The following is a 17,747-nucleotide window of genomic DNA, read 5'->3' as shown; positions in this document are numbered from 1 at the left end:
GTTCAAAATATTATTTCTACTAACTTAAACTACGTTTTGTAGAGAAAAAGGAAATGTCCACATATTTTTGATGTACATTAACCGTTACTTTTGCCTTAAGGGGATGGACTTGTTTCCAGGATTCGAGAAGGGTGCGAGATGCGCGTTCTCATCGCGAGACCGCGATCGCCCACAAAAGTCCTATTTTTACGTTTACGAGGCATAATTTGCATTATTCGGCAGCATGTAATTGTCGTAGTTTTATCAAATTCGAATTATTTCATTTGTTTAATAAAATAGATATCGCTGTGTTCTTAATTTGTTCAATGAAGCTTTAAATTCAAGATGAGTTTTAAGTTTGAAATAAATCACATGGTTTAGCGATTCCATGTAATCAACTGCGAAATATATCTCACGAGTTTTCCGTAATTTTGTCGCTCGCAATGTGGTATAATATACGATAGTTTAATATTAATCATCATGTATAGTATTTGATATTTTATTTCCCGTACAAAATTATTAGAGCAAGTATAAAAAGAAATTCGAAAAAATGTATGTTATACATGTTTGAATTTATCCATTATTATTAATGGCTGAACCACCGGACGTGACACAGCTGTATGCTTCCGAATAAGGCAAATTACGGTGCCGAATAATGCAAATTACTCCTCGTAAACGTAAAAATAGGACTTTTGAGGGCGGTCGCGGCCTAGATTGATCTTTTCAATCCTGAAAAAAACGAGTCTACTCCCTTAAAGCCGTCCTGATCTGTAAAGTTCAATGAGACACGATAGCTGCAGTTCGTCGGATTGAACCTACAGAGATCTCTGTAAATCAGAACGTTCCAATTTAGTAGTTAAACTATTATGTTTCAGCCAACGTGAGCGCATTCGTGGAAGATGATTTTTATAAGACTTTACACGAAGTTGTTGGAGGAGATGTTGTGATACCGTGCAGGCCAACGTCGCCAAATCTTCGAGTTGTTCTTGAAAAGACTGACGGTGTAGGTATCTGACTTAAACAAACATTTCTGTGCAACAATTGTTTGTTGATTAGATTAGTAGACTCTGAATTGTATGCATTCATTGCAGAAATGAGTAGAAGAAATACAAAACGGTGGATGCATCTGAAGTATGAATGAATATACTTTTACGTTCTTGTCAGTTTATTGAAATTATTAAGAGAACAAACAGATTTTTATATTTTGAAAATTGAATTGAATTGAAATACTTTGGAAATTCAATTAAAAATTGGTTCAAATGTTATATAAAAAAGTTCAAGGATCAAAACTTACAATTAGATTTTTTTAAATATACATATGCATAAACCCTGTATATGTATATGTGTAAATATACAAATTTTTCCGATTGACAGTACTATTAATATTTGAAAATTCTTCTGATTTTAAATGATCGATATGTTTATATGTTGTTGAATTATAAAATTGTTCGCACAGGACCTCGAAGATGACAGAGTTTCTTTCGATCCGAGAATTGGATTCCTACTGAAGAACCTCACGTTGCAAGACAGTGGCTACTTCAAATGCACGACAGAGCGCGATGGAAAACCTTATGAGGTCAATTATCATTTATACATGATCAGTAAGTGTGTCTGTTGGATTATATTCATTTCGCTCTACCATTACGAAACGCTTTTTACAAGATTTTCACGTATAACTCGCACTTTAACTTATTTAATCTAATCGTTGCATTTTGTATAATGATATCTGAAGAATGACAGTAATACAAATAGTATGTAAATAAATTTTCAACTTGCAACTTGTTATTTGTAATTTCGAAATCTCTATGAATTTTTTATTTTAGAGATGGCTTTATTTTAAGGTTGTCGCGATATAAACAAATTCAAATTCAAATATCAATATAAATAAATATTTTGTGGCACAAATGCGGCTACCAGCGTCTCTAAACAATTATCATTCTGCATGTTTCGAACATTGAAAGTAGGGTTTATCGTGGCACATACATAAGACATAATTTAACATATTGTGTTAATTAGTTATTTTTCGATACTGAAAGCAATTAAGAGACGGACCGTATGCAATGTATTTATTAAATTAATAAGAGTTTAGAATTTAGAGTATCTAGGCTTCCAACTAAGAATCCATTGATTCTCAGCCTAATATATTTATTTCAAGTGTTCTGGTACTTTGAGCGTTCACTGTATTTTGGATTGGTGCAAAATCGAGTTACGAATAAAATACTACGTAAATTAAATGTAACAGAATTAAAATATTAATCGTTTCTCAAACTAAAATAAATGTCAAACCATGTGTTCTTTTTTCACTGATAAAGTGATAAGATAAACACTGATTTTTAAGAAGATCCTTTCTGTGGTTCAACTTTACTGTCCATTGTACAATTTTAATTTCGTTATTGTACCACCGCATGGCATCGTTTATATTTGACCGCTTCTCTCTCTCTCTCTCTCTCTCTCTCTCTCTCTCTCTCTCTCTCTCTTGTTAAAAAAGGTTTTACGCAGAGAATTTCATAGGTATTTTGCGCGTGATTCTTCAATTATACTCAGAGTCGCCAAACGAGGAGGGGGAGCACAAATTAAGGGGAAACAGTTACCCTCTCGAAGCGTGGGTAATAGATAGCGTTGTAGAAGGGGGGAAGGTAGAGTGGAGCCACAAGTCTTAGTTAATCTGACGACTCTGATGATACTGCGTAATTTCCAGTGGCGTAGCTACATATTCAGTAACCTGGGCAAGAACATTTAGTTTAGAAACGTATTCATTCATTCATTCATTCATTCATTCATTTGCGATTCAACGCATTTCAACAGTAAAAACTCGAACTGCTACCTACGCCACTGGTAATTTCTACGAAACAGTGAGAATTGCAACGCGTTCAATAATCTTACATTTTCTTTCGTTAGTCGAGCATCCATTGAACGAACCCAAGATCGTTGAGGACACTTTGCGGCACGTAACATGGGGCCAAACTCTTTACGTGAACTGTACCGTAGATGTTCCAAAAGACATGCAGTATATTTTCAATTGGAGTACACCGCAACAAGTATCGAGATCTTTGCTTACAAGTTTCATTCGCGCCATGTGTGTGATCCGAGCTACAACACAGAATTTTTCTGTTTTAGAGCAGCAGAATAACTACCCGTTCCTACAGCACTGTTATCGCTACGAGTCTCCTAAGGATCACCAACGAATTGATTATAAAAAACGTGACCTACGAGGATCAGGGTAACTACACGTGCATGATCAAGGGCATCAAGGATGTGAAACAATCGCGGAAGTATATCCAGGTGCATAGTAAGTACAATGACATTTAATTTAATGGGTGTTGGAGATTTTTCAGCTATTTTGACATTGTACCGTATCATATGCGAATAAACTTTGACAACTTTCGACGCGACGTTCCCCGCGAGCGCCACGGGTGGATCGACGCGCCCAGCTGATCGATCAGTTCGTCTATTGACACCGCAAACGACATTCGACTACGTTATATTCTACCTTCTGAAGTTTCGTAACCGTCTCGTCGACCCCCTCAGTTTTTCTCTCTATATCATTTTAGACCTTAGAAGATCGGTAACGTTTTCTTTTGGAAACGCCCGTGTTTCTAAAACAATGGGGTCCCTTTTAGTGCCCTACAACGATATATCGTTGTTGCCCACTCAGCCAGCCAGCCCTGCCTCGAGCAGAAATCGAACGGGCATTAGATAACTGGCCGAACGTCGCTCGAAGCTGCTCGAGGCATTGGATGCTCGATTTTGGACGAGTATCTGCGCGCGCATATGCCGGGCAGAAAGACCGGGCATCCGTCCAGCCCGTCCCTGGCAGAAGCTGCTCGGGCACAATGCTGACCGCTCGGTCCTGGACTCTGCCTGACTCTGTCCGGCACAAGCTGCCGGTTTTCCTGCCGGCAGAATCAGTGATGCCAGGCGGGTGCAACTTTTCTCGCGCATGCTCGGCCAAAACATTAACGTATCTATCGAGGTAGCAGAGCCCTGAGGCAGTTATATTGGCAGGAATGTACCGAAACATTCAGTTTTGGCGATCCTCCTCAAGAGAGGAATGCTACACCTCGGATTCACTCCATATCAGCTACGCCGCCCTGATGTTCAGGCTAATTCCTACTCTTTTTTCTTTTTTCTTTTCTTCTTTTCTTCTTTTCTTCTTTTGGACGTACTGTTTATAAGGTGGATTCCGAACCATCTATATGTCAACAACACGCGAAAAAGTGCCCTGAGCCACCCCCGGCTTTTCACCGAGTTGTCACCTATCTTAGCGGTGACCGCGCCTCACGTTGTTAAAGGGTGTGGGTCCCTAGTTGATCTTGGTCGAGCGAGAGTGTGGTGGCGCCCTCGCACACCGCTAGACACTGTATACTGTATACTGTATACTGTATACTGTATACGTACACGAGGTTGCAAGGGTCCCGTACTTTTCAAACCACGTCTCGCTAATGTCTTTATTATAATATGTTAAACTATACGTGTTTAAACACACAGTTTGAAAAGAGTACGAAGTACACCCCTAAACGGAGGGTTTCGGCACAAGTATCAGTTCCATGGCATTTTCAGCTAGGAGCACTAGTTTCTCAATATTCAGTCACTGTTTTACCGATATTTTACCGATACAGTGACCGATAATAATCGTTCGCTTACTGGGTGGTTGCGCTTGCGAATATCAAGTGCCGGGCACATTTGCCTCGATTCGAAGCAGGCCACCTGAATAGCTCGGCTGCTGTTGGTGATACAAAAACTGTACCGGGATAAACTTGCGTGGTTCAGAAAGTGGCATAATTTCTTGTTGATAGTTTTTTTTTCGTAGGCGGACGCGTAGAGGACATATGAAGGTCAATTAATTCCGTTTCACTCCGTTTTACTCCGCAGTTGACCTTCAACGATCTTAAATGACCTTGAGTCGTAGGTCACTGTACTAAAACTGTCTTAAAAGTTAAAACGCCCTATTAGATAGTACATAGACCATTCCAATTTGAAAACTGAGTTTACCTACGTGTGTCCTCTACGTGTCCACCTACAAAAAAAAATGCTATTAACAAGAAATTATGCCACTTTCTACGACACATTTTTTTCTATCATCAACAGCAACCGAGTTAGTTTTAGGTAGCTTGTAATAGGCGCTGCACTTCCGCATGAAACAAGCGTCATTTGAAATTTCTACGATTTCTGGTGATCGTATGTTTAGATCCGGAGAATAAATTCATCAACCTAACGTCGCAGGATCCTGATAGGTTTTATCAACGTGGACACGGTGAAAAAGTACAATGGGTTGTATACGTGCACGCGTATCCTCCGCCTCAACTAAGATGGTATGTTGAGAAACACATTTCGAATAACATATTCAGATATTAAAATAGTCGACTACATCGTACAATGCACAATACACGAGGCACGTTAGAAAAGTAATGAGACTGATTGTTTTCTTACCATGAATCGTATTCTTTTTACACCTGAAGGTTGTCACCTTCAAAAGTAATTTCCCTTGGGCAGCTACACAGCGACGGAGGCGTTGTTTTCAGTCTTCGTAGCACTTCTGGAACGCTTCTGCTGGAATACCTTTTAGCTCGTCGCGGTTACTCTCTTCTGGATATTATCCAAAGTGCGAAACTGAGCAGGGACTGAGATCCGGCGAATAGGGGGGCTGAGGAACCACAGGAATGTTATTTTTTGCCAAAAATTCATTAATCGAGATTGCCGTGTGACAGGGCGCATAGTCGTGGTGCAGCTCTATGTTTGTAACGCACTTGATAGTCACTACATGTACTTCGCTTCAGACGCTCTCGACACTCTTCTAGCAACAGTAGCAACTTGAAACAAGCGTGGACAACAAAGTCACGATTCAACATAACTGCCTTCCGATGTAGAAGGCAACAGCGATGTCGGTTGATGGACAGTTTTGCCAGTCTCATTACTTTTCTAGCGTACCTCGTACAGGGTGTCTCACCCGATTTTGACATCTTGATTTCTTCGCTGCCCTGTTACTCCTACCGAAAAGTGTTTCAGATAGAATTGAATGGTGCCGAATGGGGCATAATTTGGTGTTATTAGTTTATTCGTGGGTGAACGCGGGTGAAGGTCACACGAAGGTCAACTTCGTTTTTTACAATGGAATTATATACTATTCAATACATCTATCGATTCTTATCTGAAACATTTTTCGATAGGACTAACAGCAGCGAAGGAATCAAAATGTCAAAATCGGGTGAAACACCCTGTATATTATCACGTAGTTTCAATGTTTCGATTTTAATAAGTTCTATTTTGTAGGTTGAATCCAAAAGAACAGGAAATTCTGGCAACTTGGTCAATGCCAGAGAATACGAAATTTGCCATTAACGTCACACCTACTCAGACGATACTCAGGATTAATCGTTTAGATCTTAATGATATGGGAACGTATACCCTTCAAGCTGCCAATAAGGATAGATTTGAGACGTTAAATTTTACGTTGGAAGTAATAGGTACGTAATTTTCATTGTTTAAAAGAAAAACGTCTACAAAAGATCAGTTATAGCTTTTAGAATAATTCCTAGTCGTCGAGGTGTTATGGAAACTTCAAAGTGTCAATGTTTTTATCGACAAATAACAAGATTGTTGTAGATTTCTACTTTTTCCTGGATAACTGTAAATTAATTTACACTTGAGACATAAAAGTCTATTGTCATTTTAAAAAATGGGGGTGACCTACATTTTTCGTGAACAAATTTCCATTGCATTTTGTGGCTGACTAACAACTAATTAATTTTGTTCGAAACATTATTTTATTTGGCTACCGTATTTATCCGAAAAATCGTGGCGACAGTTACGTGGAACACCCTATTAGTGTTATCGACGAACGTGGTAGAAAGTAGAAAGTAGAAAGTTTTAGGTATTGACCGAGGGTTAAAGGATTTTTCAATATTACTGTGAGTCACTGTGTTTTCTTTTATAATTGACTAGTTTAACCGGAAATAAGTTTTTCAGGTAAGCCTGTATCAATGATGGAGGAACTTGATGCGTATTACGCCCCTAATCAGACGGCGAAGATACCATGTTTCGTGGCAGCGTTCCCTCCGCCAGTTATTACTTGGACTTTCCTTAAGTGTCCGAACTATCCTTCTTGCGAGGATGGTACAATTGAAACCTTAACGGTACACACACACACACACACACAGTTTTCATCCAATACTTTTAAACTGATTTCATTGATTACGACCAGTTAATTATACCAAGAAAACTTGCAGAACACAACGGAAATCGGAGTGACGACTCCCTTCAAATCCACAGTATCGACGACTATCGAAATGTCCGGCAAACTTACCTGCACCGCGTGCAACATGGCTGGTTGCGATTCTGTGACCGAAAATGTGTTAGTTACTGGTAATTAAAGGAGCACATTAATTTTTGAAGGGCACGTTCAACCTAGAAGTGCTGAACGATTTCTATTTGTCCATGTAATTTTCAGTTTCGAAAATATTCCGCCTTCTACACAAATATTCTAAATTACATGTAAACTATTTGGTATATGAAAAAATGATTGAAAAGAAAGTTATGTATATGATTTTAAGAGTAGCATACAATCTGATAATCAGTTTGTCTCTGTTTTGTTTTTCTTTTTTATTGAAATTGTAATGGTCCCGTGGAGTTTTTTTTTTATTGTAACGGTTAAATTTTAATCTTGTGGTTGAAGACGGAATTGCAGAAATGAAAATTGTTTGTGGTTCGATCTACATAGTATAAACATTTCGAAATCGTTGCACATATACACACAGAATCGTGTACATTCACTATGCCATCGAAATATTAACATGATTATATTGTACTTGGAATTATTTAAGATGTAAAGGAGGGATTCGGTATAATTCGATCGGAAGAGCCAGTGATAAGAGGTGACGATTGGCAGCTGACCTGTGCCGCCTCGATTTACAATTATTCGAACATCTTTGAATGGACCAATGGAAACGACCAGCCCATCAGAAAAACCGGTAATTTCTTATGTCTAATTTTTGATCTTGGACGTGTCACAAAATTCTTTTTAGAAACACGTGAGGTAGAATGGGTAATTATTATTTTAGCTTAACAACCAAACATAACAGTTGTCTCTGTAATATAGAGGAGGTATTGTTATAACTACAATATTAATTCCATTCGTTAGCAAACTTCAATAAAGTAGCAGTTTCAAAGTGTTCATAATGTAATTTCATCACTCTCTGTATTAACATTTACCATTTACAATTTACCTCGAGGAAGCTATTGAAAAGTTTATGTAATTTAATTGAAATTTTGTAGACAGGATATTGATCGATCAAGGGAAGACGCAATTTTCATACAGATCAACTTTGACGATAAAAGACGTGAGAAAAGAGGACTCGCAGTACTACATTTGTATAGGGAGGACCACCGATAATAAGTTCGAGTCTACTGGATATGATCTGACAGTGATGGGTAATTATAATAAATGTCAATTCCCGGAAAGATTGAACGATAAATTATTTAACAAGTCAATATTTACTTTAGATGCACAAGCGCCCTTTATTGTCAACACCAATTTGACAAAAGGCGAAACGATCATTGATCTTAATATACAAGGTCACAAGAAACTGATTCTCGTGTGCTACGTGGAGGGTATGCCTAAACCGACCATCACTTGGTTCAAGGTAGGTCTCAATTCATATTTTATAAACATTAGTTAGAAACATCAGTCAAAATTGACGTAGATTCAAAGTCATTTACATTGTACACAGTTACTCGAATTAATATTCGGACGCTATAAAAAAGATGGTAACTTTTTTAATATTGTACTATAGATTTCAACTTTTTTGGGAAGCTAGAGCAATTAGTTTACTACAGGATGTGAAGAAAATTTGTTTCAAAAATAGCAACTGATCGGAATTCTAGAAAAAAAAAACTAATAGTTGCATTTAACAACTTTTTCATGTGGGCCTATACATGAGAAAATGTAAACAGTTCGTTTTGTAGGTCTGTGTCAATTACATGCACTGTGAAACTTTCATCGAAGTCGGTTAATGCGGGTAAAAACGACAGCCATTGAAAGATGTAAGAATTCTTAGATATAGGCCGAAAATTTTTACCATCTTTAAACGTTTGTAGCTCATTGCAACGTCGATCGATTTTCACGAAATTTTCAGAATATGTTTAATTCACACAGATCTATGAAACGTATTTTAAAAATTTTTAATATAGGCCCACAGAAAAAAGTTGTAAAATGCAATTTTTAGTATTTTCTCGACAATTCCGATGAATTGCAATTTTTGAAAAAATTTCTTTTCACATCCTGTAGTAAACTAATTGCTCTAGCTTCCCAAAAAAGTTGAAATCGTATAGTACAGTATTAAAAAAGTTATCGTCTTTTATAAATAAAAATTCTTTTACGTGTAATTTATATGTAGTCTGCATTCTCGTTACAAACGAAATTAAAGTTTCACCTTTATTTTCGGAGTTCATGGTCATTTGAAGGTCATGTCACAGTACAATGTTGAGAAGATGTTTTTCATAAATTTGCTCCTGTATTGACCGATCTTGACCTTTTTCACTGCATTTGGTAAGTTATTTTTATGTAAATTATGGAAAATTGGTATATTTGTTGGCAGGACGACACATTGTTGCTAGCTAATAATGAGCAGTACAAATTTTTCTACGACAACCAAGTACTTGAAATGCAATATGCATTGGAAATGGACAGCGGCAAGTACACGTGCCGAGCGGAAAACCGTATAGGAAAAGTGGAAGCTTATCAGCAGTTAACGATAAAAGGTAATTTGTTAAATAGAGAAGCGTATGGAGGCCTGGGTCAAAAATAACAATTTGTCTTAGGACTATGATTACGCAAATACGTATTATATTTACAACAAAAACTTGCACACCAAAATTTTTCACAGCTATCCGAGTTATTAATAAAAACTGGTTACTGGAGAACATCATCAATAGACTGTGCAGATTTTTAATTACAGAAGCTGCACAGACGTTTATTTGTTTTTCTAATAATTTTAATAAGTTGAAAATAGTACAGTGGTATTTTTAAATATTATACTTTGACTGTGACTTTTCACTGTTTTGCATTTGATATACTCATTTTTGTCATAAATGCATACGATCCGAGGTCGATAAGAACCAAATACTTTTTCTTTAAATGAAAAGTGTTGAGCCCTAATGTTGCAACTTATACCTAATACACCTACTACTTTATAGTACCTTATAGTAACTTTATAGTTGGTGACACACTTCCCATTCAAAGATTGATAAAACGTCTATAAAAAATCGTACGTCAATTCTTAATTGATTCTTATCGTTGTGAAGAAAAAGCATTTCAGGAACGCAAAAAAATGGTCAAAGTTCTCACAGACGTTTGAATGTATGTACAGCATTTTCGAGAAGAACCGCGTTTTAAGTTTCTCGCCTGCATAAAATGAACGATCAATTGTGAAACTAACTGTATAAATGTCTCAACGACCATTTCTAATTGTGATTTTTCCTTTTAATTAACAGGGAAAGGAGTTCCCGTAGGATTGATAATCTCAATCGTCGTCCTAGTAATTGTTGTTGTGATCCTGATAATCTACTTCACCATCAAGGTTCGCCGTGAAAAGGTAATTTTGATTTGTAGTGTTACGCGGTGCCGTTTCGTAGTGAGAGAATTTGATCGATTATATTAAATATAATGTTCCAGATTATGAGAAAGGAATTAATGGAAGCAGGACTAACGCACTTCGAAGAGGGAGCGGTCGAGTGTTTGAATCCAGAGATGACAGTGGACGATCAAGCGGAGTTTCTCCCTTATGATAAAAAATGGGAATTTCCCCGGGAACGATTGAAATTAGGTAATGCTTCCTTGATTTCAAAAAAATGAATTATTATTTTGGAAATTTTCAATAAGTAAATGTATGTTTGCAGTTTTTCGGTTACCTTAGAACACTTTCGCTATCATCGTTACACATAGTTTGCATAAAACTAGTCGAATGAATCTTACGAACGCTGTTGCTTCTAATACCTTTTTTCTATAGCGAATAATATACGGTTCCATTTAAAAAATCAAACTTGATCTTCGTAATTCCTTGACACATCCACCTACAAATAAACTAACACCAGTATGTGCATTACTAATGGCTAATGGCGTAAATCACGGTGGTAACATCTGATGAACAATATTCTATATGTACATATGTATGTATACAGTATATGGTAATCGTTGACAGGAAAACAATTGGGAAGCGGCGCGTTTGGTGTAGTCTTGAAAGCGGAGGCTCAAGGGATTTGCGAGGATGAGGCGTTTAGTACTGTAGCAGTGAAAATGGTACGCCGTACAACCAATCCCACGTATGTCCGTGCTCTCGCCAGCGAACTGAAGATCTTGGTACACCTTGGCAAACACTTGAACGTTGTTAATCTTCTCGGTGCTTGTACGAAAAATATTTCCAAACGTACGTATCCAAACGATCAAGTCATTTATTGTTTGCTCTCAAACTCACTCGGGCAAGTTTCCTATAGTGCCCCGGACACTTAAGATTTTTCTTAAATAAATTTAGAAAATATAAAACTATTTTTTTTCCTTTGTTATTTATAAATTAACGATATTAGAAACCAAAATTGTATGTAGGCGATTTGAGAGAAGTTAATTATTATCAGGCGTTAAATTTTTGCTCGGAAAGATTCAGCAGAAAGTATTTATAATATTGTTAGTTTGTAAGTTTATTGTTTAAGAAGATTTCAAGTTTGTTTAATAATTTATGATGATTCTCCAGGTGAACTGTTAGTGATCGTTGAGTACTGTCGATTTGGAAATTTGCATAATTATTTACTGAGGCATAGAGGCGATTTTATTAATCAGATTGATCCAACAACTGGCAAATTTGATCCTTCTATCGGCCTTGATCTACTGACAAGAACTGCCAGCGTGTGCAGCAATAACAGGTTTGTTCTTATACCTTTCCCTTTTTACGCTTCATGTTACTATACTTCCCAGTAAGCAAACATGCTCGATTTTGGACGGTAGGCTGTGCCAGCAGAACAACATACTTCTGCGTCGGAATAAGTATCGCTTTATGCTGGCAGCGAGTGCTGTCCAAAATCGACGAGATTCCGAGCATCCTCAGCTACGAGCGCATTCTGTCAGCTTAATGCTCGCCATCTCCTGGCATCGTACGATTTCAGACTGTGCTCGATATCTGCTCGAGGCAGGCCTGGCTGACCGGGTTACTAATAACACGCTATAGTTATATCGAACCTTTACAAAAATGAATCTATCTTCTGTGATGGTAATTAACTAGTGAATTGCACGTTTTATAATAACATTATCATTGTTGAATGATAACATGCATTAACACCTTACACCTAAGAACGAATTGTTGTGTGCACAGCTTTATCAATTAAAATAGCCATTACCAATTTGTACCATAAATCGTGTTATGTGTACATCACTTTAAATTAAACTGTCCACGTGTGAAACACATATACTGTATGTATTCGTATATATTCATCAGAAAAATGTCACAAATATGTTAAAAACTAATAGGAGTGGGGATAAAGTTTTCCGAAATATCGTGCACACCTCTTTCGCATACAATATCGATCATTAGTGTATTTCACGCATGAAGATGCAACTACATATATTCGCTTCTCGTAAATAACACGATAGAACACCGGTGCATGCAAGGGGTTGCGGTGCTAACGCTCTTCTGTTTTCTTCTGTCTGCACGATAGGATAAAATATGCGGAATTGTCATTTTCTCGCAGTATCAGCCGTAATTCAAGAACTGATTCGGTGCAGTATCATGCTACAGCTACCGATTCCCAGGGTGTCAGTATGTCGCCTGATGGCCTCGTACTCAGTAACGGCTCCACTCAACTGGGATGGTCTAACTATCGGGGGGACTACAAGGACTATAATCTAAAACCAATTTGCACCCAGGATCTGTTGTCCTGGGCGTTCCAAGTAGCTCGTGGAATGGAATATCTTAGTCATAGAAAGGTGAGGTTCATTGATTTGTTCTATCTTATTTATTTATTTGTTTCACCTTTCAGTTTCATACTCTACGCCTCCACGCTAACAATATGTGCAGCGCTGTGAACGATTATGATGCTAATCCTATTTGTTTAGATTTTTCAAAAGGGTGGAATAGAAATTGACAAAATTGCTTATGCATCTTCTAAAAATTCATTTCTAGGTACTACACGGTGACTTGGCCGCCAGAAATATCCTGCTAGCCGAAAACAACGTAGTGAAGATTTGTGACTTCGGTTTAGCAAAGACTATGTACAAAGACGAAAATTATAAGAAGAAAGGCGATGGCCCATTACCCATTAAATGGTTGGCCATCGAATCGATCAGAGATCGAATTTTCTCGACGCAGTCGGACGTTTGGTCGTTCGGTATAGTTTTGTGGGAGTTTTTCACGCTGGCCGAGACTCCATATCCTGGGATGGAAGCGGAGAAACAGTACCAGAATCTGATCGCGGGTTACAGAATGGAGCAGCCCGAGTACGCCACCCCTGAAGTGTAAGTTCAGCTCAGATTCTTAAAGGAAATTATATTAACATACATTTTTATCAGAATCTGTTCAGAAAATTCGTCACGAGTCAGTCACGATATTGTAAAGCAATGGGTTAATATTGAAGAGAGAATTGAATTCTGGATAGAAGACTATATGAAGGTGTATGGGATGAAAAGCTAAAAGATGAAAAGCTAACGTTGTACAGCGTTGATATCTAGGCGTCACATTTGGGTGACCGATTTTACTTTAGTAATTTTCAATTCGTAGGTATGAAATAATGCGTCAGTGTTGGAAGGCAAAGCCCACTCTACGTCCGAGCTTCACGGAATTAGTCGAGAGTATAGGAGATTTGTTAGAAGACAGCGTGAGAGCGGTAAGTTCGTTAATTTTTCCTCCTTCTTCATGCTCGACTAAATCCATTTTAACATTAGGTTTGCAGAGCTCCGCGAGTGATTATTTTACACTGCCTTATCAAAATGACAGGAAATTACATAAAGATAAACACTTTATGTGATTTGCATTTAGAAATCGGACATTTCATACGCAACAAGCTAATATTAAAAATAAAATTGCTAATCGATTTCAGCATTACATCCAGCTAAACGCCCCCTACCTGGACATGAACACGTTGCTGCTAGAGGGCGGTAAGAACGACTATTTGACAATGTTGTCTGCACCTGATCACACGATGCTCTCTTCGCCAAGCCACGATTATGCGAACTCGCCTGTGTCCGCGATAACAGAGGACACGACCTACCTGTGCATGAGTCCCCGAAGTCAAACAATTGAGTCGGGTATATTCAGTCCGAGGCCTCGCCAGGAACGGTCCCATTTCGATTTCCCGTCGCCGACATCCGACTCGGAAGACGCCGTGGAGATATCGCCAATGCTGAAGAAGGAGGAAGAAGATCCCTATCTGAAACCAATCAATGTCCACGAGCGGAGGGCTGAGTTTGCCAGGAACAGGCAAACTATGAAGAACGAGCTTGCGCATCGACCAATAGATCGAGACTCCGGTTATTGTAACACGCCGAAGAACATCGAGCTGATAGATCTGAACAAAAAAAACAACGAGAGCACGGAGAAGGCCGAGATCAATTCGAATCCGACGGCCAAGACGGATTACGCTCCGCCGATTATTAGGACTCAGGACAATTATGTGAATATGCCCCAGCAGAAGAACGATTTTAAGAAAGACGCGCCCGATGGATTCAGCAATCCCAGTTACGTAATAATTGGCAAATGAGAGGTGAATCAAACCAGGATCTGAAGTGTTCAACAAGTTTCTCTTTTCCGGCATGGGGGATGCGGCGGCAATGAAAACAATCTGGACGGACAGTGTGGCAAACTAATTGAAACTAATTGAATAGATTGCCTGCGTGCAATTTGTAAGCTTGAATTTGCGTGACGCGAGAGGGAATTTATTTGTATATTTTAGAATAATGATCGACCTAATGTGCCATGGAATGTTCGGCTAATAGTGCACAGTTAGATTTTGCTGAAAGGCAGAGGGACATCAGCAACGTGAAGTTATTCAAGTTATTCTAGTTTCGAACAGCTCCCCCACTTCAAGTGGGAGGAGGCAGAGGGGGACTCTCCTTCGCCTAGGCCGGAGAGAAGAGTGGGGATGGAGATTCGTCGTCACCTCTGTTCTAGGTACATAATCTAGGGAAGAGTAATATGAACAACATTTCAATCGGAAACATACTCAAACAAATGTGTTCATGTATCTCACAAGTGTGGGGAATTTAAAAGACGTGAACAGGTAAACAAATGAAGAACAAGTGTACAATAAAATGTTTCGAGGAATTTGAATATTGCTCGAACGCGCGTGGCGCATGCATTCAGTTTTCGACGATCCATAACAGATTATGGAGTGCAGAGAACGCCTGAAACTGTCTTCGGCAAAATGCGTGTCGATTGAATTGTCGAATTCAATTCTCTTATTTATCGAAACAGAAAACGAAAAATAATATTTCTTTGTTTCTAACGAATTTTATATGTGAGATCAACTTTACCAACTAAAAACGCCGGTATTTATATATGTATGTGCACATTTAGATATACATATACATAGATCGTATTATATCACTGTGCATCCAATAGTCAAAAATACTTAGACTCTTAGAGCTTAGATACTTAGAGCCTTAGACTCTTGTACCGACGAAGGTTCCAAAATATCTATTAGTAAAATGAGAATATTTTTTATACGTCTCCAGTGTGGGTCCGCTTTTTGATCAAACATGTGTGCGAAAATGGATAGTTTTGTTTTCGAACAAATAACTACTTAAGAAGACTCGTCTAACGTATAATCATTCTTTATTACTTACCATTGCTATTTATTGTAAACACAAAGACAAGTGTATCGGTCAAATTCTCAACATCGATTTATTCAGAAATGAATCTGCGCAAGAAAAAATGTTACTCCACGTTTGTGACTTATTTTATCATATTTTCTGCATATTTGGATGCACCATCAGTCAAGAAACAACTTTCTCGTCTGTTAGCCCCGTCAATTTAATGAATTCTACAAGATAAACTAAATAAATAGCTTTATTATTTGCTTTTTCAATATCAATAGGACAGGGAAAGTAGCGTGTTTCGGGTAGCTGTGTCTACCGTTATTGGCGGATTGTCAAAGTTTCGGGAGATTTTAAATTGTTGGTGATTCGATAACAAAATCTCGGATGTAATTTCATCAGCCTCAATTTTCGTTTAATTTAGATTTTGTAAACTCGCCCTGGGAACGAACCACTACATACATGTAGTCCAACACTTTGTACACGAGGACATTTTCACACTGACAATAGGAGTAGCTCGGGGATTCATGGCAAATTACCATAAAAGTTTAATTTTGCCACAAGCTCGAAAGCGTTTTGTCGTTCACGCGCAATCCGTCACACAAGACCGTACACCATGCACACTCTGCAAAAAGTAATCTGTGTAGTGAGCCGTGTACTACGTGTAGAACCAATCTCCATTTGTGATTATCGCTTTGTATCGGGTAGGCATGTTTTTAACCAATTTTCAGCAAACACAATGAAAATAGACTTCCGCATTTTACTAATGCTTTACTATAGACTAGAAATTTTCGATCAGTGGTACACAATGAAGCATTTATTTTGCATAATACACAATATTACTGAATTTTAGAATTATAGGTAATTATTTGACCATCTTAAATATCTCACTTATTTTTTATGATAGGAAAGAAGGTCAGAGGAAAAGAGGGTTCGGTTCGATGGGGCAAATGCGGTGATAGGCAAGCAAATTTTCTCAAGGTCACCTTCCTCGAGTTTTCAAGGTTGAACTTCTTTTAAATGGGACTACGTGCTTCCATTACCAAAGTATTATAGCTCATAAATTCACAAATTCAACGATGTGCGATCTGTTGACCTTCACATCACCTTTAACGAGAAAATCGTATTGGCATGAGAACATGTTTTTTCGCCGCTGAATCCACCATAGATTTATTGATATAATGAAAATGTCAAAAATGTTTTTTCTAGATAGATTTATGCATTTCTGACAGGAATGAGTAGGTGCAATTTAAAACACTGGAAATGTTAATTAATTTACATTTTCAGTATTAATATACAACTATTTTCGCTACATCAAAATTATTAGTGAAAAATATAAATTTGTATTTAGCTCGTGCATCATCCGATTGATGCAAAAACTTTTTATTTTGCATAAATATCCGGAGTCTACTTATATCGTATAGTGCTACACATCGTATCTAGGGGATTATATTATAATTTTATTTCTGTAATAGTTGACCGAATGTACAAAAAAGACGCAGAAACAATACTTTACAGGTACATAAATAAGCGTTTTTACAGATAAATAAATGAACGACGTACTTAGTAACTGTTAATGATGAACGATCGGCTTTGGAAAGTGTGCATTGGAATTGTACCGCTTTAAACAGTAACAAAGAAGTCAGTGAGAAAATATCCAGTAACTGAAGTGTAAATTTGAGATGTACAAGCCATAGAAGAGTAAGCACGGACTTGCTAATCAGTACTTAATACTCACTGTATTGCGAGTTTTGTCACAGGGTTTAGCGTATTACCGAGTAACAAATGTGAATTTTCGTGAAATCTATCAATATATATGTATACGACCAAAGACGTGTAACGTTTCAATGTTGATTAAGTATTTTTTATTTGTATGGAAATATTTTTATAATGATGCTCGAATAATATAAGATTTGTAATCTTGAACGATTTTTTACGGTCGAAACTATGTAAAATAAAATCTTTATCTATAAAACAT

At 37.6% G+C, this 17,747-nt stretch overlaps 1 protein-coding gene across 2 annotated transcripts in view; it reads left to right on the top strand.

Annotated features, from left to right (window-relative positions):
• The window catches only part of Pvr (PDGF- and VEGF-receptor related), a 29,343-nt gene extending 11,599 nt beyond the window's left edge, over nt 1-17,744 (top strand). The window contains exons 4-22 of one of the 2 annotated variants that reach the window (XM_076421091.1): nt 855-982; nt 1,436-1,580; nt 2,878-3,017; nt 3,097-3,268; nt 5,168-5,291; nt 6,250-6,443; nt 6,946-7,112; nt 7,206-7,341; nt 7,800-7,946; nt 8,251-8,618; nt 9,573-9,735; nt 10,468-10,568; nt 10,649-10,799; nt 11,175-11,399; nt 11,721-11,889; nt 12,712-12,946; nt 13,143-13,474; nt 13,737-13,842; nt 14,056-17,744. In XM_076421091.1, the coding sequence (XP_076277206.1) occupies nt 855-982; nt 1,436-1,580; nt 2,878-3,017; nt 3,097-3,268; nt 5,168-5,291; nt 6,250-6,443; nt 6,946-7,112; nt 7,206-7,341; nt 7,800-7,946; nt 8,251-8,618; nt 9,573-9,735; nt 10,468-10,568; nt 10,649-10,799; nt 11,175-11,399; nt 11,721-11,889; nt 12,712-12,946; nt 13,143-13,474; nt 13,737-13,842; nt 14,056-14,715 (3,863 nt within the window). In that variant the 3' untranslated portion in view covers nt 14,716-17,744. Of the gene's footprint in view, nt 1-854; nt 983-1,435; nt 1,581-2,877; nt 3,018-3,096; nt 3,269-5,167; nt 5,292-6,249; nt 6,444-6,945; nt 7,113-7,205; nt 7,342-7,799; nt 7,947-8,250; nt 8,619-9,572; nt 9,736-10,467; nt 10,569-10,648; nt 10,800-11,174; nt 11,400-11,720; nt 11,890-12,678; nt 12,947-13,142; nt 13,475-13,736; nt 13,843-14,055 lie in introns of both variants that reach the window. The other variant, XM_076421090.1, reaches the window with a different exon arrangement.
• The last annotated feature ends 3 nt before the right edge of the window (nt 17,745-17,747 follow it).

This window comes from Lasioglossum baleicum, chromosome 3, assembly GCF_051020765.1.
Source record: "Lasioglossum baleicum chromosome 3, iyLasBale1, whole genome shotgun sequence".
Lineage (NCBI taxonomy): Eukaryota > Metazoa > Arthropoda > Insecta > Hymenoptera > Halictidae > Lasioglossum > Lasioglossum baleicum.
The sequence above is the reverse complement of the archived record's forward strand: the minus strand, read 5'-3'. Positions and strand labels throughout refer to the sequence as shown.